Source organism: Hemiscyllium ocellatum, chromosome 35, assembly GCF_020745735.1.
Source record: "Hemiscyllium ocellatum isolate sHemOce1 chromosome 35, sHemOce1.pat.X.cur, whole genome shotgun sequence".
NCBI lineage: Eukaryota > Metazoa > Chordata > Chondrichthyes > Orectolobiformes > Hemiscylliidae > Hemiscyllium > Hemiscyllium ocellatum.
In genome coordinates, this window is record NC_083435.1 from 46829402 (window position 1) to 46854868 (window position 25467).

At 42.5% G+C, this 25467-nt stretch overlaps 1 protein-coding gene across 1 annotated transcript in view; it reads left to right on the forward strand.

Annotated features, from left to right (window-relative positions):
- Nucleotides 1–2526: 2526 nt before the first annotated feature.
- The window catches only part of LOC132832662 (complement C4-like), a 230046-nt gene continuing 207105 nt past the window's right edge, over nucleotides 2527–25467 (forward strand). The window contains exons 1-3 of the mRNA XM_060850740.1: nucleotides 2527–2594; nucleotides 4909–5101; nucleotides 13778–13958. Coding sequence (XP_060706723.1) covers nucleotides 2527–2594; nucleotides 4909–5101; nucleotides 13778–13958 — 442 coding nt within the window. The remainder of the gene's footprint in view (nucleotides 2595–4908; nucleotides 5102–13777; nucleotides 13959–25467) is intronic.

The following is a 25467-nucleotide window of genomic DNA, read 5'->3' on the forward strand; positions in this document are numbered from 1 at the left end:
CCAAGGACTTGCAGGTTAGGTGGATCGGCTGCAGTAAACACTCTGTATGAGGTCATGGAATTGAGCTGTGTGCAAGTGGGATGTTCTTCAGTTGGCAGGTACAGAATTGATAAGCCAAATGGTCTCTTTCTGTTCTGTAGGGTTGCTATGCTTCTATGACACATAATTACAATGCATAATAACCCCCACTCAGAACTTTGAGATTCTTATTTGGTCTAAACTTCCAACATGTTTTTAATCATTATTGTATTTGTCCAACTGTTCTTTTCAAATTACAGCAATGTGAAGTCATTCAGATGCCAAACAGGATTGCATGAAGTGAATAATTAATTGGCGATCGATATTATTGACAGTCTGTATTTACATGGAGGAGTGACTTAGATCTTTGCAGTTAAATGTATTGATACATCTGGAATTGTCTATCAGTTTCGCAGAGAGTCTGATTTCCATTTTCACCATGAAGGTGTTACTTCTTCTCTGGTGTCTTTATGTGGTTGCATCAGCAACTGAGCGAGCACCTTCGTAAGTACATTAACATAGTTTCTAATCTGGTTGCATATACATCTGGAAACTGTGAGGCAGGTTTATTGGTTTGGTTGCAACCCAGAAGTTGTACAGACAATAGCAGCTAGATCGATCGGGAGCCGCATACTTTCTAAGCACTGTGTGCATCAACGCAAACGTTAAAAAATTTATGAACAATGCAAGTCGAAGGATTAATAGAAAGCGAACCTTCCTTTTTAGTCATCATTGCCATTAAAGTTTATTCCTTGCCTTGGTTAAAAATTATTTCCAAGCACCGAGTACCTAGAATACAAATTTAAAACAACATCCAGTATGTAGGAATGATTTTGTCTTCAAATAGAAACTTCCAGTGCCTTCACGCAATATCATTTTGTGTTTTCCTAATTACCTGCTGTCTTTCTGTAGGACACCGAGGAAGTCACAATGGAACTGTTAGGCCCATTCATTTATGCCATGCACAATCTGTGATTGAAGTCCAGTAGGAATTTTATACAAATAATATTTCCCAGTAACACATTTCACAATTTCCTACTGTTTTGTTTTCCCCCAAAGTAAAACCAGGAGCATGTTACAACTATGTTTATGGCTATAAAGTAGCAATTCTGACATTAGAAATCCCTTGTGTAGAGGATTAGTCTTTGAGCGAGTAAGCTTTATAAGATGCAATTGTTGGCAATGAATTCATAACTGCCTCACTAAATCCTGCATAGTAATCAGATCTGTTGAACCAGAGAGGTCATTGTCTTGAATATCTGCCCTCTTTTGCTGTTTGCTCATTCTGACTGATTGTGTGAACTGGAATAAATTATGTGACTACCTGGAGACATGAATTTTGAACAACTCGATGTAAATGCATTTCCATATATAGGTTTTCTGTATTCTTTTGCAGGATGTGAATATCATTGGCTGGCCAACATTTTTATTGTCCATTCCTAATTGCCCTTGAAGGTGGTGATGAGATGCCTTTTTGAACCATGTCAGTCCACCTGTAGGTGTAGTCCACCTGACCCACACGGCGTTAGGGACCAAATTACAGAATTTTGGCCCAGTGCCAGTGAAGCGATGGGTGATATATTTCCAATTCAAGATGGCGAATGGCTTGGAGGGGAGCTTGCAGATGGTGGTGTTCCCATGTATCCACTGTCCTTGTCCTTCGAAAGGGAAAGGTTCGTGGGTTTGGAAAGTGTTGCCTGGGGATCTTTGGTGAATTTCTGGGGTGCATCTTGCAGATAGTACACACTGCTGCTACTGAATGTCGTTGGTGGAGGGGGTGGATGTTGGGCCTGTGTGAAAGTCAAGCAATCTGTTCGTCCTAAATGATATGAAGCTTATTGAGTGTTGTTGGGGCTGCACCCATCCAGACAAGTAGTGGTACTCCATCATACTCCTGACTTGTGCTTTGTAGAGAGTGGATAGTGTTTGGGGGTGTTAGAAGATGAGTTACTTGCCACAGTATCCCTAGTCTCTGACTTGTTCTTGTAGCCATTGTGTCTGTGTGCTGAGTAAAGTTGAGTCTTTGGTCAATGGTAACCCCAAGGTTGTTGTTAGTGGGGGATTCATTGATACCATTGAATGTCAAGGGGTAGCGATTGAAATGGTGATTTCCAGGTATTTTTGTAGCATGAATGTTACTCACCATTTATCAGTCCAAATGTGCATATTGTTCAGAGCGTCTTGTATTTGAAAATAAATTCCTTCAACATCTGGGGAAGTGAAAATGTGTTGCTGGAAAAGCACTGCAGGTCAGACAGCATCCAAGGAGCAGGAGAATCGACGTTTCGGGCATGAGCCCTTCTTCAGCCCGAAACGTCGATTCTCCTGCTCTTTGGATGCTGCCTGACCTGCTGCGCTTTTCCAGCAACACATTGTCAGCTCTGATATCCAGCATCTGCAGTCCTCACTTTCTCCTCAGCATCTGGGGAGTCATGAATGGTGCTGGACATTGTGCGATCATCAGCAAACATCCTCACTTCTGACCTTATGTTGGAAGGAAAGTCATTGATGAAGCCTCTGAAGATCGTTGGACCTCGGACACGACTCTGGGTAACTCATGCAGAGATGTCCTGGAGGTGAGATGACTGACTTCTGACAACCACAGCCATCTTCCTCTGTACCAGATATGACTGTAACCAAAGAAGAGTTTGCCCCCGATACCAATTGATTTCAATTTGGTTTGGATGCCTTGATGCTACATTCATTGAAAGCAGCCTTGATGTCAAGGGTTGTCATTCTTGCCTTGTTTCTGGAATTCAGCGTTTTTCTCCATGTTTGAACCAAGGCTGTAATAAGGTCAGGAGCTGAGTGGCCTTTGTAGAACCAAAATTGGGCATCACAGAGCAGGTTATTGCTCAACAGATGTGTTTGTTTACATTGTTGATGACACCTTCCATTACTTAACCGATGATGGAAAGTAGACTGATGGATGGCAATTGACTGGGTTGAATTTGTTCTGCTTTTTTGTGTACAGGACATACCTGAGCAAACGTCCACATTGCTGGGTGGATGTCAGCATTGTAGCTGTGTTGGAACAGCTTGGCTGGGATGGCAGCACATTTTGGGCCACAACTCTTCAGGACTTTTGCCGGAATGTTGTTTGGGCACATTGCCTTTGCAGGGCCCAGTGCCTGCAACCATTTCTTGGTATCACATGGAATGCAAAGCATTGGCTGAAGATTGCTATCTGTGATGATGGTTACTATAGAAAGAGGCTAAGATTGATCGTTCATTGGGCACTTGTGACTATTGATTGTTGTGAATGCTTCAGTCTTACCTTTTGGCTTGGGCTATTCCATCATTGAGGATGGGGATATTTGCAGAGCCCCCTCCTGCAGGGAGTTGTTCAGTTGTCCACCACTATTCACGACCCAATGTCACAGGACTGCAGAGCTTAGATCTGATATGTTGATTGGTGGGATCATTTACTCTGTCTATCACTTGATGCTTAAGCTGTTTGACATACAAACTGTTTGGTAGTTTCACCAATATGACAACTCACTTTTAGATATGCCTCATACTACTCTTGACAATCACTCCTGCGCTCTTCACTGAAGCAGGATTGATCCCTGGCTTGATGATAAGACCTGAGTGGAGGATATGTTTAGCCATGAAGTTACAGATTGTGTTGGAGTACAATTCTACTGCTGTTAATGGTCCACAACACCTCATGGATGCCCAGTCTTGAGTTGCTAGATTTGTTCAAAGTCTGTTCCATTTGGCTCACTGATACCGCCACACAGCAAGTTAGATGGTATTCTTAATGTGAAGGTCGGGCTTCATCTCCACAAAGAGGCACTATGGTGGCTCAGTGGTTAGCCCTGCTGCCTCACACCACCAGGGGCCTGTGTTCGATTCCAGCCTATGGTGCCTGTCTGCACATTCTCCCCATGTCTGTGTGGGCTTCCTCTGTGTGCTCTGGTTTCCTCCCACATTCCAAAGATGCGCAGGTAAGGTGGATTGGCCGTGCGAAATTGCTCATAATGTTCAGGGATGTGTGGGTTAGGTGCATTAGTCAGGGGTAAATGTAGGATAACAGGGGAGTGGAATGGGCCTGGGTGGGTTATTCTTCAGAGAGGTCAGTGTGGATTTGTTGGACTGAAGTGTCGGTTTCCACACAGTGGGGATTCTACGGTCACTGTTACCGATAAGGACATAGACAGATAACTTGACTCTTGACTGATTTTGTGTTGAAGTGGATATTAGTAATCGAGAAAATGAAGGTACTGAATCAAAGTGTAATGCTTATTATTCACTCATTATGCCATCCTAAATGAATCTGAGCATCCCTAATATACTGCACACATCAAGAGGAAGCTACTTACCGGATTCCAAGGAGATGATCAGAAAAAGAAAGACAGATTGCCAAATAATGTATTAATACCACAACAAAAAGAACATTTTTAACAGCAACAGAATGAAAATAAGATCTCATTTGGATCAAAAATTTCAAAAGTATGTAGGGGGAATCAATAAAAACTTGGTGCCTGCCTTCCTCCACTGATTTCAACTATAATATGTACTTATGCAGTACCTTGAATGGACTGAAATGCCCCAGACTGCTTTGCAGTTTTGATCAACAAATGTAATTTGACAATGAGCCCGCCGGGAAACATTAGCACATGTGACCGAAAGCTCGGTTTAATCCTAGGTTTTAAGAAATAAACCATGTGAGCAGTAATGAGACTTCACAGGGAACATCAGAGTTCAGAGTTGTCAGTCTTGGAGAGTTTAAAATAGATATGGACAAAAGTCCATAACTGCGAAGGGAAAATATAGTGGTGGGATATTGGGCCAGAGATAATTCCAGGAGAGAGAGGGCACATCTGTGTGGTAAGGTTACTGGAAAACAAATGTAATTGTACTGATTTATTTTGGCTTTTTTTTTAGCTATCTGATTACTGCCCCGAATATCATTCACATTGGGGTGGAAGAAACTATCACTATTCAACTACATGATGGCAAAGACACTGTTCACTTTCAAGTTTATTGCTGGGACATAATCAGAAGGAAGAAATGTTCAGAGACGGTATTGTTTACACTAACTGCAGCAAACAATTTCCAGGAGACAAAAACGATCACGGTGAGTCCCCAACAAAATATAATTAAGAACCAAGATCGAAGTTGAATATTTAGATTCAACTAAATGTTGAATATATGCATTCAACATTTATCGCCCAGCACACTCGTCAGAATGGCGTCCCTGCCGCAAAGAACAAAGCTTAATTAAAGAAGTCAATTTTAATCCTTCTTGCAAAGTGGGAAATGAAGATGGAGATATGAAGGCAGGATGGATCCTGACCGTTGTAATCTAGGCCCATAATGGTGACGGCATGTCAAATTTTACTTTCCCTGAATGGCATTCACAATAATTTGACAGGGTATGTAATCCTGAGACCAGGCAAGACATCACATAGATATATGGTGCATCCCAAACATTCATATCCATCAACCTTCCAACCTGATGAAGGAGCGATGCTCCGAGAAGTAGTGCTTCCAAATAAACCTGTTTGACTGTAACCTGGTGTTGTGTGATTTTTAACTTTGTCCAACCAAGTCCAACACCAGCACCTCCAAATCTCGGCAACCTTCAATTGATTTCCTTCAATTTTACCCTCTCAGTGATCCATTTTTAGAGTCATTGAGTCTGGCAACATCGTTGTGTCTTATTCTATGAATTTAGAAACCAAACGTATGATCCCAGTATGATTTCTTTGGCTTCTAACTGCAGGGTGATCTGGATTTGTCTTCATAAATCATTTTGTACATATTTTATTGAAGCATTTATAGTCAATTATCATGCTAGGAGAAAGTGAGCACTGCAGATGCTGGAGACCAGAGTCGAGAGTGTGGTGCTGGAAAAGCATGGCAGGTCAGGCAGCATCCGATGAGCAGGAGAATCGACGTTTCGGGCATAAGCCTTTCATCGGGAATGATTCTGTAATTTTACGTTCAAATTCTAAATTCAAACATTTAGCCTTCCGTTGCAGCATTTGAAGTTATCTCCAATCCTCACCCTTGATGCATCTTTTAGCCAATGTTATATGTCTCCTCTCTGGACCTAATGATATCTGTATTCCAAATAGCACTCCCAACAATGGAGTCGTGGGGCAGAAAGCAAACATGCATTTTTGGAAGCATCTTGCACACTGTTCCACAGCTTTTTATGTCAGTGTGTCATTCACAAATTATATGTGCATCTGCACAGAAACACGCAACATTGAAACACTATTTGGAGGGCTAGGGCAAGGGTGGTGTGCTGTGTGTTTGGGTCCACCACTTATTAAAGATTCTCCAATTTATTCTCGCTAATTATCAATTTTTTAAACTAATGTTTCATCTTATTAGATTCAGGTTTCGAGGTTTGGATTCAAGTATTTTCCACTTTATCTTAACAAAGTGTTCCATCATGATGCACACTGGGGAACCCACGCAACAAGTTTGTTCCATTTAATATTTTCTTATTGCACTGTGCACAGTCTGATTGTTTCCTCAATGTATTTTTTCAAGCAGAATCATCATGTGCACACTACAGGAAATGCCCCACCATAATTCAATCACGAGTTTTGTTTGTCCAAACTCTACGTGATTAAAGTCACCCATGGTTACAATTGTACTCTCATCGCATGTATTTCTAATTTCAACTTTAATGTCCTCCAGGAAGTCTCCACTATTATTTTGAGGCTTATAGATTTTTTTCCAACAACATTTTCAGCAGCTTGGTGTTTCATATCTTGATGCATACAAATTCCACATCATGATTTTCTGAAACAAAAGTCTTCCTCAGCGTATACTCTACTCCTCTATAAACCCAACTCTCTTTACTTTCTTGTCTCTCTTTGAATACGCTGTGAGTTGAGTACTGATCCTTGGTCGACCTTCAGTCATGTCTCTGCAAGTACATAATATGATATATTATTGCTGATGCCTCATGTACATTATTACTAATTAACCATATATGAAGACATAAGTATTTAGACTTGTTATCTTTAGCTTTGCTTGAAATTTTTTTTTAATCCATGATGGTCCAATCATTCCTCCATGTTTTATTCCACATTGCAATTTTGCTTCTTACACTTGTCCATTGATCCTAATCTTCTTTCAACCTCTTCTGCTTCCTTGCTTAGCTTTCTACACCCAGTAACATTCTTGGAAAATATCAGAAAGCACCATCTCTTCCCGAACTGAGATCACTGGAGTGTGGCTTGCCCAGATACCTCCAACCTTCTTTTACTTGTTTATCTTGCCCAGAACATGCCTAGAATCTTACTCCCACTTCTCCTAAATAATCATCTGGCTTACACTTTTAATTTTGTTCTTGTGAGCAGTATCATTGGAGGTAATTCTGAGAGTACTGCAATTGGGATTCTTCCTTTCAATTTAAGTACTAACTCTATATATCTGGCTCTAGGACTTAATCATATACCACAGCATTGGCCATTTACCCCCAACCTTCAAAATATTGTGCTGCTGCTCTGAAACAAGCTTGAATCTGGCAATAGGGAGGGACCACATTCTTCTGGAGTCTCTCTTTTTTCTAGTCACTAAAATGTGGAGATGATATTTCCCCACTGCTCTGCTTGGACCCAACATCCTTTTGGACCCCATGCCAATCATTGGAACACCAAACATAAAAGTTAACCTGAAAATTTTCTACTCCAAAGTATCACATTTACACCATACACAACATCCCCTCTGTCACACCAGATAGAAGCATTGAGCCCATTTTGTCCGTGCTGACCTAAAGACACCTAGATGCCCTTTCTAATGTCATACATGCAGCCTGTTCTTGCAGTTTACAACACTTACATAGAACATAGAACATAGAAGGATACAGCGCAGTACAGGCCCTTCGGCCCTCGATGTTGCGCCGACCGAATCCTACCTAACCTATACTAGCCCAATAACTTCCAAATGCCTATCCAATGCCCGCTTAAATGACCATAAAGAAGGAGAGTTCACCACTGATACGGGCAGGGCATTCCATGAACTCACAACCCGCTGTGTGAAGAATCTACCCCTAACATCTGTCCTATACCTACCACCCCTTAATTTAAAGCTATGTCCCCTAGTAACACCTGACTCCATTAGCGGTAAAAGGTTCTTAGTATCTACCCTATCTAAACCCCTAATCATCTTATACACTTCTATCAGATCTCCCCTAAACCTTCTCTTCTCCAATGAGAACAGCCCCAAGTGCCTCAGCCTTTCCTCATAAGATTTTCCTACCATTCCAGGCAACATCCTGGTAAACCTCCTCTGCACTCGTTCTAAAGCTTCCACATCCTTCCTATAGTATGGCGACCAAAACTGCACACAATACTCCAGATGAGGCCTCACCAGAGTCTTATACAACTGCAACATGACCTCAGGACTCCGGAACTCAATTCCTCTGCCAATAAAGCCCAGTACACCATATGCCTTCCTCACAGCACTATTTACCTGGGTGGCAACTTTCAGAGATCTGTGTACATAGACACCAAGATCCCTCTGCTCATCCACACTACCAAGTAGCCTACCATTAACCCAGTAATCCATCATCTTGTTATTCCTACCAAAGTGAACGACTTCGCACTTAGCTACATTGAATTCCATTTGCTACATTTCCGCCCAGCTCTGCAACTTATCTATATCCCGCTGTAACCTATCACTTCCTTCCTCACTATCCACAACTCCACCGACTTTTGTGTCATCCGCAAACTTGCTTACCCAGCTTTCAAGTCCTTCCTCTAGATCATTTATAAAGATAACAAAAAGCAATGGTCCCAAAACAGATCCTTGTGGTACACCGCTAGTAACTGCGCTCCAAGATGAACATAATCCATCAACTACTACCCTCTGTCTCCTTCCAGCCAGCCAATTCCTAATCCAAACCTCTAATGTATCCTCAATGCCATACCTCCGAAGTTTTAGCATTAGCCTACCATGGGGAACCTTATCGAACGCCTTACTAAAATCCATATACACAACATCTACTGCTTTACCCTCATCCACTTCCTTAGTCACCTTCTCAAAGAACTCAATAAGGTTTGTGAGGCACGACCTGCCCTTCACAAAACCATGCTGGCTATCCCTGATCACGTTATTCCTACCCAGATGTTCATAAATCTTATCCCTTACCATTCTCTCTAAGACTTTGCCCATCACTGAAGTCAGACTCACTGGCCTATAGTTACTAGGGCTATCCCTACTCCCTTTCTTGAACAATGGGACCACATTCGCTATCCTCCAGTCCTCTGGTACTATTCCCGTTGACAATGACGACATAAAAATCCAGGCCAATGGCTCTGCTATCTCCTCCCTAGCTTCCCATAGGATCCTGGGGTAAATGCCATCAGGCCCCGGAGACTTATCTATATTCATCCTTTCCAATATTCCCAAAACCTCTTCCCTGCATATTTCCAGGGCATCCATTCTAATTATTTGTGATTCCATATTCACATCAGCAACAGTGTCCTGTTCCTGAGTGAATACTGATGAAAAGTACTGATTTAATGTCTCTCCAATCTCCTCCGCCTCCACACACAACTTCCCACTACTATCCTTGACTGGACCGATACCTACCCTAGTCATCCTTTTATTCTTGACATACCTATAGAAAGCCTTTGGGTTTTCCCTAATCCTACCAGCTAAAGACTTTTCATGTCCCCTTCTCGCTTCTCTTAGCTCCCTCTTTAGCTCCTTCCTGGCTACCTTATAACTCTCAATCGCCCCTACTGAACCTTCACGCCTCATCTTTACATATGCCGCCTTCTTCCCTTTCACAAGGGACTCCAATTCCTTACTAAACCACGGCTGCCTCACAAGGCCCTTTACACCATGCCTGACTGGTACATACCTATCGAGGACACGCAGTAGCTGCTCCTTGAACAATCCCCACATCTCATTAGTGTTCTTCTCTTGAAGCCTGTTTTTCCAATCCACACATCCTAAGTCATGCCTCACTGCATCATAATTTCCCTGCCCCCAGCTATAGCTCTTGCCCTGCGGCGCACGATTATCCCTCTCCATCACTAAAGTAAAAGTCACCGAGTTGTGGTCACTGTCCCCGAAGTGCTCACCTACCTCCAAGTCTAACACCTGGCCTGGTTCATTACCTAGAACCAAATCCAATATAGCCTCCCCTCTTGTTGGCCTGTCGACATATTGTGTCAGGAAACCCTCCTGCACACATTGTACAAACACCGACCCATCTAATGAACTCGAGCTATAGCTCTCCCAGTCAATATCTGGGAAGTTAAAGTCCCCCATAACAACCACCCTGCTACCTTCACTCTTTTCCTGAATCATCCTCGCAATATTATCCTCTACTTCTCTAGGACTATTAGGAGGCCTGTAGAAAACACCTAACAGGGTGACCTCACCTTTCCTATTTCTAACCTCAGCCCAAACTACCTCAGATGGCAAGTCCTCTTCCATCGTCCATTCCACTGCTGTGATACTGTCTTTGACAAGTAATGCCACGCCTCCCCCTTTTTTACCCCCATGTCTGATCCTACTAAAACATTTGAACCCTGGAACGTGCAACAGCCATTCTTGTCCCTGTTCTACCCACGTCTCTGTAATGGCCACAACATCGAAGTCCCAGGTACCAACCCACGCTGCAAGTTCACCTACCTTATTCCTTATACTTCTGGCATTGAAGTATACACACTTCAATCCACCTTTCTGGTTACAGGCACCCTCCTTAGAGATCGCTGCATTATTCCTAACCTCCCTACACTCAAGGTCCTGTACCCTAAAGCTACAGTCCTGGTTCCCATGCCCCCGCGGAGTTAGTTTAAACCCTCCCAAAGAGCACTAGCAAACCTCCCCCCAAGGATACTGGTGCCCCTCAGGTTCAGGTGTAGCCCATCCTTTTTATAGAGGTCCCACCTTCCCCAGAAAGGACCCCAGTTGTCCAGAAACTGGAATCCCTCCCTCCTGCACCATCCCTGTAGCCACGCATTTAACTGCTCTCTCTCCCTATTCCTCGACTCTCTATCACGTGGCACGGGTAACAAACCAGAGACTACAACTCTGTTTGTTCTAACTCTGAGCTTCCAACCTAGCTCCCTGAAAGCCTGTCTGACATCCTCTCCCTTCTTCCTACCTATATCGTTGGTGCCAACGTGGACCACGATCTGGGGCTGCGCCCCCTCCCCCTTAAGGACCCGGAAAACACGATCAGCGACATCACGTACCCTTGCACCTGGGAGGCAACATACCAAACGTGAGTCCCTGTCGCCCCCACAAAACCGTCTGTCTGTACCCCTCACTATCGAGTCCCCAAGAACTATTGCTCTACCTTTCTCCACCCTACCCTTCTGAGCAATGGGGCCAGGCTCCGTGCCAGAGGCCTGAACCTCGTTGCTTGCCCCTGGTAAGTCATCCCCCCCACAAGTATCCAAAACGGTATACTTGTTCTTGAGGGGAATGACCGCAGGGGGTCCCTGCACTGGCTTCCTCCTCCCACTCCCCCTCACTGTCACCCATCTATCTTGAACTTTCGGAGTAACTACTTGCCTAAAGCTCCGATCTATGACCTCCTCTGCCTCCCGAATGATCCGCAGTTCATCCAACTCCAGCTCCAGTTCCCTAACACGGGTTTGGAGGAGCTGGAGATGGGTGCACTTCTTGCAAGTGTACTCAGCAGGGACGCTAATGGCTTCCCTCACCTCATACATGTTGCAAGAGGAACATTGCCCTCTCTGCACTGCCATCCCTCTAAAAGTAAGCTTTCCTTAAAAAAAAACAACAACAAAAACCAACTAAATCTAAAGAAACAAACAAGGAAAATGCAGCACTTACCCACTAGTCACAATTGGTCTTATTATTAGGTTAGAGGAGGTGGAAGGGTGGGAGGCACTACTCGTGTAGTGCCTCGGGTGACTCGCCTACGCGTTTAAATAAGGGGAGAAAAAAAACACCTTACCCAGGTAACCTAGCGCGCCTTCCAGTCTGCTACCGCTTTTTTAAAGGAAAACTTTAAATTTTTAATTATTAAATAAACGACCAAACTTACCCACCAGCCGTCGCGAAGTCTTTCGAGAGACTTGAGGTGTAGGTTCAGGGATTTTTAAAAAGATCTGTGTCTCTGCTTCTATCGCCAACTCTAGCAGTGAATTCCAGACACCCACCACCCTCTGCATGAAAGAAGTTTTTTCTCACCTTCCCTCAACCTTTGCCACTTAGCTTGAGCCCATGACCACTACTTTTTTAACTCTCTACCAAGGCAATATATTCCTCCTCTCTAATGTACATCTCCCTCTTACAATTTTGTATACCTCAATTATGTCATTCTTTAGCCTTTTTTGTTTGAAAGGAAACAACTTCAACATCTCCAAGCTTTCCTCATAGCTACAAGTTTTGATCCTTGGCAACATACTAGTAAATCTTTTCTGCACTACCTCCACAGCAATTATATCGTTCCTGTTGTGTGTTGACCAGAACCTCACACAATACACCAGATGTGGCCTCACCAGTATCTGATACAGTTTCATCATTCTATTCATAATTTTGTGTTCCACACTATTGCTGGTGAAGGAGTGCATTTCATATGACTTTATTCCTACCTTATTTCCATGTACTACTACCTTTAGGGACCTGTGTACTTGCACACCAAGATGCATCAAATTCAATCAAATTTGGAAAGCATTAGGTTCCCTTAACAAAGCCATGCTGACTATCCCTGACTAGTCTGTCTTGTCAGTTAATCTGATCACTTAGGATTGATTCTAACAATTTGACTACCGCAGGAAGTAAGACAAACTAGCTTACAACATTATCCTCAGAGCATTCAGTGTATCGTCCCTTGTTTCTTTGACAACCTAGGATGCTATTTATTTATCTTTCCACTTTCAAGTTGGTAGTTTCCTGAAGTACTTCACTTCTGAGTATGCTTAATTTAATGAATAGTTCAAATTATTCTTAAGTAGAATATGTCATCATTGTCTCCTTTGAAAATAGAAATAAAAACTATGTAACACACTTGATCGGCTGTGTTAGCTCTGTTTTTTATAACTCAAAGAATATAGATAGAAAAATGATTCAACATTTGAACATTTACTGGGTAGTTCTTGCTTTGCACCATTATACATCGACAGATATTCAATTGGCAACAAATGTTGTGACTTTCTCAAAAATCTTCTTTTCCTTTGTTTAGCAAGAAACAAGCTCGACAATCTCCACCTGATTCTGCTTTGTAATTATAAACCGACTAATCATTTCTGCATTTGAGTCCACCTCTGAAAAGAATGGGGAAAACTGAAATATTTGATTGATTTTCAAGAAGGATTGGTGAAGGCACTTATGTAATTGTGTAACTGGGAGTAAAAGAAAAAAGAAATTGACATTAAGCATGGTTTTATTGCTGAAGTCAATAATTAATCTTCAGACATATTTGACATCTAAATATGCGTTTAATATATGAGTATTCTTATTTATTTGATGGTATTTACATTTATGGGTTCCGTACTGTTATTTCAAGCTGATGATTTGGTCTTTGAAGCAAAACAACAGGAGGAGGAAATGAATGACATGAACAATATTGAGCGTGGGATACTCTTTGGAGGGTCGGTGTGGACTTGTTGGGCTGAAGGGTCTGTTTCCACACAATAGAGATTCTAAGCAAAAATTGTAACAGAAGGAAAAAGAAAGGTAAAAAAGGATGTCTTAAATATAAAGCAAAAAGTATTGGAGAAGCAGAAGCAGAAGTGGCAGCGATTGTGGAATAAGAAAGAGAATTAACATGTGTACACGTCTTTGTTAACACTTGCAGGTTTCCTCAAAGAAGGTAAAGGAGCTTTCTCTGTGGCGACGTCGGCGAAAGTATATTTACCTGGCCGCTGAGAGTCGGGAACTTCTCCAGCAGCGAAGGATGGTCCCTATCAAACTGTCTGACAAAAAGGGTTACATTTTCATTCAAACCGATCAGCCAGTATACACCCCCGGCCAAACTGGTGAGTCCCACAGTGCATGAGGTAGTGGGGGTTTGGGTGAGCTCAGAATTGTAAATAGTTCTGATCAACACGAACAGATATAATAACAGTTAATATAATAAAACCAACAAGGAAACTTGCAGTTCTTGACATTGAACTTAAAACTGGCTATGTATGGACATGTGAAAGTTCATATCCCTTTTGATATGCGTTTGGGTTCCTAAGTGCCATCACAACTTGAAAGGGTTCAGACAAAAATAGACAAGGATGTTGCTAGAGCTGGACAAGGATTTGAGCTGGAGGCAGAGTTTGAATGGGTTAGGGCTGTTTTTGGAGGCTAAGGAGTGACCTGATAGAGGTTTATAAAATCATGAGAGACATGGATAGGGTAAATAGACAAACTTTTCCCTAGGTAGGGGAGTCCAGAACTAGAGGTTTAAGGTGAGAAGGGAAAGGTATGAACAAGACCTAAGAGACAACTTTTTCACACAGAAGGTGGTGTGTGTATGAAATGAACTGCCAGAGGAAGTGGTGGAGACTGGTACCATTACAACATTTAAAAGGCATCTGGATGGTGATATGAATAGGAAGGGTTTGGAGGGATATGTCCAAGTTATTTCAATGTAAGGGGCCTAACAAGGAAGGCAGATAAACTCAGAGTATGGTTAGAAACTGGAATATTATAGCAATTATAGAAACATGGCTCACGGATGGACAGGACTGACAACTTAATGTTCCAGGACGCAAATGTTACAGGAAGGATAGAAAGGGAAGCAAGAGAGGAGGGGGAGTCACGTTTTTGATAAGGGATAATGTTACAGCTGTACATAGGGAGAATATTCCCAGAAATATATTCAGGGAAGTTACTTGGGTAGAACTGAGAAATGAGAGAGATTTGTATCATCAATAGTCACAGATGAAGTGCTGGAAGACTGGAAGTAGGCTAACGTGGTACCATTATTTAAGAAAGGTGATAAGGACAAGCCAGGGAACTATACACCAGTGAGCCTGATGTTGTGCTGGGCAAGTTGTTGGAGGGAACACTGAGAGTCAGGATTTCCATGTTTGGAAAGGCAAGGACTGATTTGGGGTAGGCAGCATGGCTTTGTGTGTGGGAAATCATGACTCACTCACTTGATTGAGTTTTTTGAAGAAGTAACAAAAAAGATTGGTAAGGGCAGAGTGGTGGACATGATCTATATGGACTTCAGTAAGCGTTGGAAAAGGTTTTCCATGAGAGACTTGTTAGCAAAGTTGGATCTCAGGGAATACAGGGAAAACTAGCTATTTGAATACAGAATAGGCTTGAGGCTAGAAGACAGAGTCATACAGTAGTAGAGTCATAGAGATGAACAGCACGGAAACAGACTCTTCGGTCCAATGTGTCCATGCTAACAAAATATCCTAACCCAATCTAGTCCCACCTGCCAGCACCTGGCCCATATCCCTCCAAACCCTTCCTATTCATATACCCACCCAAATGCCTCTTAAGTGTTGCAATTGTACCAGCTTCCACCACATCCTCTGGTAGCTCATTCCATACACGTATTATCTTCTGCATGAAAAAGTTGCCCCTTTGATCTCTTTTACATCTTTCCCCTCTCACCCTAAACCTATACCCGCTAGTTCTGGATTCCCCAACCCCAGGGAAAAGACTTTGTCTATTTATCCTATCCATGCCCCTCATAGATTTGTAAACCTCTATAAGGTCACCCCCCAACCTCCGACGTTCCAGGGAAAACAGCCCCAGGCTGTTCAGCCTCTCCCAATAGCACAAACCCAATGCTGGCAACATCCTAGTAATTCCTTTCTGAAGCCTTTCAAGTTTCACAACATCTTTTTGATAGGAAGGAGACCAAAATTGCATGCAATATTCCAACAGTGGCCTAACCAATGTCCTGTACAGCCGCAACCTGACCTCCCAACTCCTGTACTCAATACTCTGACCAATAAAGGAAAGCATAGCAAATGCCTTCCTCACTATCCTATCTACCTGTGACTTCACTTTCAAGGAGCTATGAACCTGCACTTCAGGGTCTCTTTAGATCATAGCACAGTACAGCCCAGAACAGGCCCTTCAGCCCAGGCTGTTATGCCGACCATTGATCCTCATGTAAGGTAAACCTAATGTATGAACCTTCAAATTTCTGTGACCATATGCATGTCCAGCAGTCTCTTAAATGTCCCCAATGACCTCACTTCTACAACTGCAGCTGGCAATGTATTCCATGCTCTCACAGCTCTCTGTGTAAAGAACCCGCCTCTGACATCCCCTCTATACTTTCCGCCAAACAGCTTAAAACTATGACCTCTCATGTTAACAATTTCTGCCCTGGGAAGAAGTTTCTGGCTATCAACCCTATCTATGCCTCGCATTATCTTGTACACCTCAATTAGGTCCCCTCTCTTCCTTCTTTTTTCTAATGAAAAATGTCCGAGTTCAGTCAACCTCTCTTCGTTAGATAAGCCCTCCAGTCCAGGCAGCATTCTGGTAAATCTCCTCTGAACCCCCTCCAAAGCATCCACATCGTTCCTATAATAGGGCGACCAGAACTGGATGCAATAGTCCAAGTGTGGTTTAACCAAAGTTTTATAGAGTTGCAATAATTGTTCAGCAACATTCCCTAGGACCCTAAGTGTGTAAGTCCTGCTATGATTTGCTTTCTCAAAATGCAGGACTTCGCATTTATCTAAATTAAACTCCATCTGCCACTTCTCAGCCCATTGGCCCATCTGATTAAGCTCTCATTGTAGTCTGAGGTAACCTTCTTCCACTACACTTCCACTTTTGGTGTCATTTGCAAACTTACTAACTATATCCCTATCCTCAGATCCAAATCATTTATGTCAATGGTGAAAAGTAGTGGACCCAGCACTGTCCTTGTGGCACTCCACTGATCACAAGCCTCCAGTCTGCAAGAACACAGCGTCGGAGGCTGAGAAGTGACCTTATAGTGATTCATAAAGTTATGAGGGGCATGGATAAGATAAATAGACAAAGTCTTTTTCCTAGGGTGAGGAATTCCAAAACTAGAGAGCATAGATTTAGGGTGAAAGGGGAAAGATATAAAAGAGACCTAAGGGGCAACTTTTACACACAGTGGGTGGTGCGTGTATGGAATAGAGGAAGTGGTGGAGGCTGGTACAATTGCAATATTTAAGAGGCATTTGGATGGGTATATGAATAGGAAGGGTTTGGAGGGATATGAGGTGGCACTAGATTGGGTTGGAATATCTGGTCGGCATGGCCGAGTTGGACCGAAGGCTCTGTTTCCACGTTCTACATCTGTATGACTCTATCAGTGACAGTGACTGTTTAAGTGGGTCTGAGTTTGTTTGCAAACATGACTGCATGTGTGCAGACTCAGCATCTACTTATCATTCCGGAACTGGCAATTGGTTATTTGTGTTTATGTTAATATTTCTCTAAAACATTTGTCTTATTTGTGTGAATGTAACTGTGAATGTGTCTGTGTTAATGATATTTGTGTACCTTTGTGTGTCTTCTGTATCTGTATGTAAGTGTGCATGCCTGGCTGACGGAGTATATCATGCTCCGTGTCTTTGTGAATGGCTGTAAGTAATTGTGCAGAAGGTTTAATGACAGCATGTTGGTGACTATATGAGACTGGCGTCTGTATCTGAAAAGTACGGACAGTTTGATTCAATGTGTAGTAGACAGTGTGATTCAATGTGTAGTAGACAGTATGATTCAATGTGTAGAAGACAGTGTGATCCAATGTGTAACAGACAGTGTGATTCAATGTGTAGCAGACAATGTGATTCAGTGTGTAGCAGACAGTGTGATTCAATGTGTAGAAAACAATGTGATTCAATGTGCAGCAGACAGTGCGATTCAATGTGTAGAAAACAATGTGATTCAATGTGCAGCAGACAGTGTGATTCAATGTGTAGAAAACAATGTGATTCAATGTGCAGAAGACAGTGTGATTCAATGTGTAGAAAACAATGTGATTCAATGTGCAGAAGACAGTGTGATTCAATGTGTAGAAAACAATGTGATTCAATGTGCAGAAGACAGTGTGATTCAATGTGTAGAAGACAGTGTGATTCAATGTGCAGCAGACAACGTGCTTCAATGTGTAGCATAAAGTGTGATTCAATGCGTAGCAGACGGCGTGATTCAAGGTGTCGCATACAGTAAGATTCAATGTGTAGTAGACAGTGTGATTCAATGTGTAAAGACAATGTGATTCAATGTGTAGTGGACAATGTGATTCAATGTGTATCAGACAGTGTGATTCAATGTGTATCAGGCAGTGTGATTCAATGTGTAGCAGACAGTGTGATTCAATGTGTAGCAGACAGTGTGATTCAATGTGTAGCAGACAGTGTGATTCAATCAGTAGCAGACAGTGTGATTCAATCAGTAGCAGACAGTGTGATTCAATCAGTAGCAGACAGTGTGATTCAATGTGTAGCGGACAGTGTGTTTCAATATGTAGAAGACAATGCAAATCAATGTGTAAAGACAATGTGATTCGATGTGTAGCAGACAGTGTGAATCAATGTGTAGAAAACAATGTGATTCAATGCGTAGCAGACAGTGTGGTTCAATGTGCAGCAGACAATGTGATTCGAAATGCAGCAGACAGTCTGATACGATGTGTAGCAGATAGTGTCATTCGATGTGTAGCGGACAGTGTGATTAAATGTGTAGCAGACAATGTGATTTAATGTGTAGAAAACAAAGTGATTCAATGCGTAGAAGACAATATGATTCAATGTGTAGCAGACAGTGTGATTCAATGTGTAGCGGACAGTGTGATTCAATGTGTAGCAGACAGTGTGATTCAATGTGTAGCAGACAGTGTGATTCAATGTGTAGTGGACAGTGTGATTCAATGTGTAGCAGACAGTGTGATTCAGTGTGTAGTGGACAGTGTGATTCAATGTGTAGTGGACAGTGTGATTCAATGTGTAGTAGACAGTGTGATTCAATGTGTAGCGGACAGTGTGATTCAATGTGTAGTGGACAGTGTGATGCAATGTGTATCCGACAGTGTGATTCAATGTGTAGCAGACAGTGTGATTCAGTGTGTAGTGGACAGTGTGATTCAATGTGTAGTGGACAGTGTGATTCAATGTGTAGTAGACAGTGTGATTCAATGTGTAGTGGACAGTATGATTCAATGTGTAGTGGACGGTGTGATTCAATGTGTAGTAGACAGTGTGATTCAATGTGTAGCAGACAGTCTGATACAATGTGTAGCAGATAGTGTCATTCGATGTGTAGCGGACAGTGTGATTAAATGTGTAGCAGACAATGTGATTTAATGTGTAGAAAACAAAGTGATTCAATGCGTAGAAGACAATATGATTCAATGTGTAGCAGACAGTGTGATTCAATGTGTAGCAGACAGTGTGATTCAATGTGTATCAGGCAGTGTGATTCAATGTATAGCAGACAGTGTGATTCAATGTGTAGCAGACAGTTGATTCAATCAGTAGCAGACAGTGTGATTCAATCAGTAGCAGACAGTGTGATTCAATGTGTAGCAGACAGTGTGATTCAATGTGTAGCAGACAGTGTGATTCAATCAGCAGCAGACAGTGTGATTCAATCAGTAGCAGACAGTGTGATTCAATGTGTAGCAGACAGTGTGATTCAATCAGTAGCAGACAGTGTGATTCAATCAGTAGCAGACAGTGTGATTCAATGTGTAGCGGACAGTGTGTTTCAATATGTAGAAGACAATGCAAATCAATGTGTAAAGACAATGTGATTCGATGTGTAGCAGACAGTGTGAATCAATGTGTAGAAAACAATGTGATTCAATGCGTAGCAGACAGTGTGGTTCAATGTGCAGCAGACAATGTGATTCGAAATGCAGCAGACAGTCTGATACGATGTGTAGCAGATAGTGTCATCCGATGTGTAGCGGACAGTGTGATTAAATGTGTAGCAGACAATGTGATTTAATGTGTAGAAAACAAAGTGATTCAATGCGTAGAAGACAATATGATTCAATGTGTAGCAGACAGTGTGATTCAATGTGTAGCGGACAGTGTGATTCAATGTGTAGCAGACAGTGTGATTCAATGTGTAGCAGACAGTGTGATTCAATGTGTAGTGGACAGTGTGATTCAATGTGTAGCAGACAGTGTGATTCAGTGTGTAGTGGACAGTGTGATTCAATGTGTAGTGGACAGTGTGATTCAATGTGTAGTAGACAGTGTGATTCAATGTGTAGCGGACAGTGTGATTCAATGTGTAGTGGACAGTGTGATGCAATGTGTATCCGACAGTGTGATTCAATGTGTAGCAGACAGTGTGATTCAGTGTGTAGTGGACAGTGTGATTCAATGTGTAGTGGACAGTGTGATTCAATGTGTAGTGGACAGTATGATTCAATGTGTAGCAGACAGTATGATTCAATGTGTAGTGGACAGTGTGATTCAATGTGTAGTAGACAGTGTGATTCAATGTGTAGTGGACAGTGTGATTCAATGTGTAGTGGACGGTGTGATTCAATGTGTAGTAGACAGTGTGATTCAATGTATAGCAGACAGTGTGATTCAATGTGTAGTGGACAGTGTGATTCAATGTGTAGTGGACAGTGTGATTCAATGTGTAGTAGACAGTGTGATTCAATGTGTAGTGGACAGTATGATTCAATGTGTAGTGGACGGTGTGATTCAATGTGTAGAAGATAGTGTGATTCAATGTGTAGAAAACAATGTGATTCAATGTGTAGCAGACAGTGTGATTCAATGTGTAGCAGACAGTGTGATTCAGTGTGTAGTGGACAGTGTGATGCAATGTGTAGTAGACAGTGTGATTCAATGTGTAGCAGACAGTGTGATTCAATGTGCAGCAGACAGTGTGATTCAATGTGTAGCGGACAGTGTGATTCAATGTGTAGCGGACAGTGTGATTCAATGTGTAGTGGACATAGAACATAGAACATAGAACATAGAAAAATACAGCACAGTACAGGCCCTTCGGCCCTCGATGTTGCGCCGACCGAATCCTACCTAACCTACACTAGCCCAATAACTTCCAAATGCCTATCCAATGCCCGCTTAAATGACCATAAAGAAGGAGAGTTCACCACTGCTACTGGCAGGGCATTCCATGAACTCACAACCCGCTGTGTAAAGAATCTACCCCTAACATCTGTCCTATACCTACCACCCCTTAATTTAAAGCTGTGTCCCCTAGTAACACCTGACTCCATTAGCGGTAAAAGGTTCTCAGTGTCGACCCTATCTAAACCCCTAATCATCTTATACACCTCTATCAAATCTCCCCTAAACCTTCTCTTCTCCAATGAGAACAGCCCCAAGTGCCTCAGCCTTTCCTCATAAGATTTTCCTACCATTCCAGGCAACATCCTGGTAAACGTCCTCTGCACTCGTTCCAATGCCTCCACATCCTTCCTATAGTATGGCAACCAAAACTGCACACAATGCTCCAGATGAGGCCGCACCAGACTCTTATACAGTTGCAACATGACCTCAGGACTCTGGAACTCAATTCCTCTACCAATAAAGCCCAGACAATGTGATTCAATGTGTAGCAGACAGTGTGATTCAATGTGTAGCAGATAATGTGTTTCAATGTGTAGTGGACAGTGTGATGCAATGTGGATGAGAAGTTGGCTAAAAGATAGGAAATAGAGGGCAGGCATAAATTGGCATTTCTCAGATTGAAGACAAGTTGAAAGTAGCGTTTCCCGGGAATTGGTGTTTGGATCCTTATTTGTTCTAATTTATATAAATGGGTTGGAGAGGGATGTCGTCAGCATAATCTTGTAATTGGCAGATGATAGTAAGCCAGAGAGAATAGCGAATTGTGAGGATGATGCTGAGCAACGTTATTATTTAAGGAAGGTTGTTGAAGCCCTGGAAAGAATTTAAATGAGGTTTACACGAAAGATATCAGTAATGAGGGATTTTAGGTACAGCGAATGATTAGAAAGATTGGACTTATTCTACTTGGAAAAGCGATGACTAGGAGTTGATAATACATTTTAAGGTTTAAATGCAGTTTTCAAATGGACTCAAAAACAGCCTCTTCCCACTTCTGTCAGACTTTGAATGGATCTCTCAAATGTGACTTCTGATCTCTCTCCCTCATATAATACAATATATCCCTATAATCCCTATACAATACATCAATCAGTAATGAGGGGTTACAACTTCAAGATTGTCAGCAAGAGAGCGAGGAGGGAGATGAGGAGAAATGTCTTTACTCAGAGTTGTTAGGATGTGGAATACGTCATGTGAGAGAATTGTGGAGGCAGATTCCAAGGGACATTTCAAAAGACAGCTGGATACAGAGTTGAAAGTAGTGAGTTTAGAGGGATACAGAGCTAGGGCTGAGGGAGCAATGGTATGAGCTTGGGAGCTCTTTTGGGAGCCGATGCAGAAATGTTAGACTGAATGGCCTAAAACAAAAAACTGCACAGCACAGAAATGAGCCCTTCAATTCACGATATTGTGCCAAACCTGACACCAAATGAAGCTAATCCCTTCTGCCATTGGTTTATATCCCTCCATCCATAGAGATTTGGACTCTATAGCATGGAGACAGGCCCTTTGGCTCAAACTGGTCCATGCCAACCAAAATGTCCATCCATGCAAACCCCATTTCCCTGCACTTGGCCCATATACTTCTAATCCTTTCCAATACATGTATTTGCCCAAATGCCTTTTAAATGTTGTTAATGTACCCTCCTCCAACCACTTTTCCTGGCTGCTTATTCCATACACGTACTACCCTTTGTGTAAAAAGGTTGTGCCTCAGGTTCCCTTTATTCTTTCCCCTCTAATCTTAACCTCTAGTCCTCGATGTCCCAAACCTGGGAAAAAGACAGTGCCTCTCGTGGTCTTATATACCTCTATAAGGTCTCCCCTCAGTCTCTTTCACCCCAAAGGAAAAAGTCTTAGCTTGTCCAACCTCTCCCTATAACTCAGACACTTGAGTCCAGGCAACATTCTTGTAAATTTCTTCTGCACTCTTTCCAGTTTAACAATATCATTCCTATAACAACATGATCAAACCTGAACACAATACTCCAAGTGCGGCCTCACCAATGCACTGTATAACTGCAACATAACTTCCCAACTTCTAAGCTCAATGCTGTGGCTGATAAAGGCCAGTGTGTCAAAAGCCTTCTTCTCTGCCCTGTCTACCTGTGGCTCCACTTTCAGTGAACTGTGAATGTGAACTCCAATGTCCCTCTGTTCCACTACACTCCTTCAGGCCCTATCATTCACCGTGAAACTCCTATCTTGATTTGACTTTCCAAAATGCAAGACCAGACATTTATCTATAGTAAACTCCACTTACCATTTCTCAACCCACTTCCCCAGCTGATCAAGGTCCTGCTACAATTTATGATAACTGTCCTCACTGTCCACAATACTGCCTACTTTAGTGTTACCAACAAAATTACTAACTGTGTCTTGTATATCCTCGTCCAAATCATTGAAATAGATAACAAACAATAATGGATGCTGCACGGACTGCTGAGGTGCTCCACTACTCACAGGCCTCCAGTCTGACAAGCATCCTTCCATTATTACCCCCTGCCTCCCACCATCAATCCAACATTGTATCAAGTTTACAGCTTGCCCTTGATTTCCAGAGCAGCCTACCATGTGGAACCTTATCAAAGGCTTTACTGAAATTTCTTGTATATCCTTGTGCTAATCTAAAAGTCCCATAGAGTACCCAAAGTGTGGAAACAGGCTCTTCAGCCCAACAAGTCCACACCGACCCTCTGGAGAGTAACCCACCCAGACCCATTCCCCTAGCCTATCATCCTATGTTTACCCCCAACTCATGCACCGAACCTACACATCGCTGAACATTATGGATAATTTAGCATGGCCAATTCACCTAACCTGCACATCTTTGGATAATGGGAGGAAACAAAGCACTCAGAAGAAACCCACGCAGACACAGGGAGAATGTGCAAACTCCACACAGTTGCCTGAGGTTGGAATCGAACCCGGGTCCCTGGCGCTGTGAGGCAGCAGGCTACCCACTGTGCCACTGTGCTGCCATAAATGCCCTCAGTTTACCGGCCTCCACAATCATGTATGGCATTGTAATCCAGACTCTTATCAGTCTCTGTGTCAAAAAAACCTGACCCTTATGTCTCTTTGAACTTAGCCCCTCTCACCTTCAATTCTTGCCACCCAGCATTGGACATTTTAACCTTGGGGAAAAAGATCCTGACTCTCAGCCCTAACCATGCATCACGTAATTTAATAAACTTTTAATAAGTCCCCCCACAGCCTCTGCCACTCGAGAGAACAACTGAGCTTTTTCTAGCCTCTCCTTAGCGGTCAGGCAACATCCTGCCAATCCTCTTCTGGTAAAGCAGTCCTGAAGGAGGGTTATGCCTGAAAGGTTATACTCTTTAAGTACTATGTGAGCTGCTGTGCTTTTTCCAGTGTTACACTTTATTGACGACGCCTCTCTATCCTTCCCGTAACTTGCCGACCAGAATTGAATGCAATGCTCTAAGTGTGGCCTAAACAAAGCCTTATAAGACTACAACATGACATCTTAGTTTCTGTACTCATTTTCCCCAGCAATAATTGCAAGCATGCCATATGCCTTCTTCTACTACCTTATCTGCTTCTGTGGCCACTTTCAGGAGGCTATGGACTTGAACCCCAAGATCTTTCTCTAACATCAGGGAATGAACTGATGGGAATTTATATTTGCCAGGAATTGGTGTTGGAGAGACTGTTAGGTCTGAAGGTTGATAAGTTCCCAGGGCCTGATGGTTTACATCCCAGGGTACTGAAGGAGGTGGCTCAAGAAATCGTGGATGCGTTGGTGATTATTTTCCAGAGTTCGATAGATTCAGGACCAGTTCCTGCGGATTGGAGAGTGGCTAATGCTGTACCACTTTTTAAGAAAGGTGGGAGAGAGAAAGCAGGAAATTATAGGTCAGTTAACCTGACCTCAATGGTGGGAAAGATGCTGGAGTCTATTATAAAGGATGAAATTACGACACACCTGGATAGTAGTAACAGGATAGGTCAGAGTCAGCATGGATTTATGAAGGGGAAATCATGCTTGACTAAGCTTCTGGAATTCTTTGAGGATGTAACTCTGAAGATGGATGAGGGAGATCCAGTAGAGGGAGGTCCAGTACCTGGACTTTCAGAAAGCTTTTGATAAAGTCCCACATAGAAGGTTAGTGAGCAAAATTAGAGTGCATGGTATTGGGGGCAAAGTACTAATTTGGATTGAAAGTTGGTTGGCTGACAGGAAACAAAGCGTAGTGATAAACGGCTCTATTTCGGAATGGCAAGCAGTGACCAGTGGGGTACTGCATGGATCAGTACTGGGACCGCAGCTTTTTACAATATATATTAATGATATAGAAGATGGTATTACTAATAACATTAGCAATTTGCTGAGGATACTAAGCTGGGTGGCAGGGTGAAATGTGAGGAGGATGTTAGGAGATTACAGGGTGACATGGACAAGTTAGGTGAGTGGTCAGATGCATGGCAGATGCAGTTTAATGTGGATAAA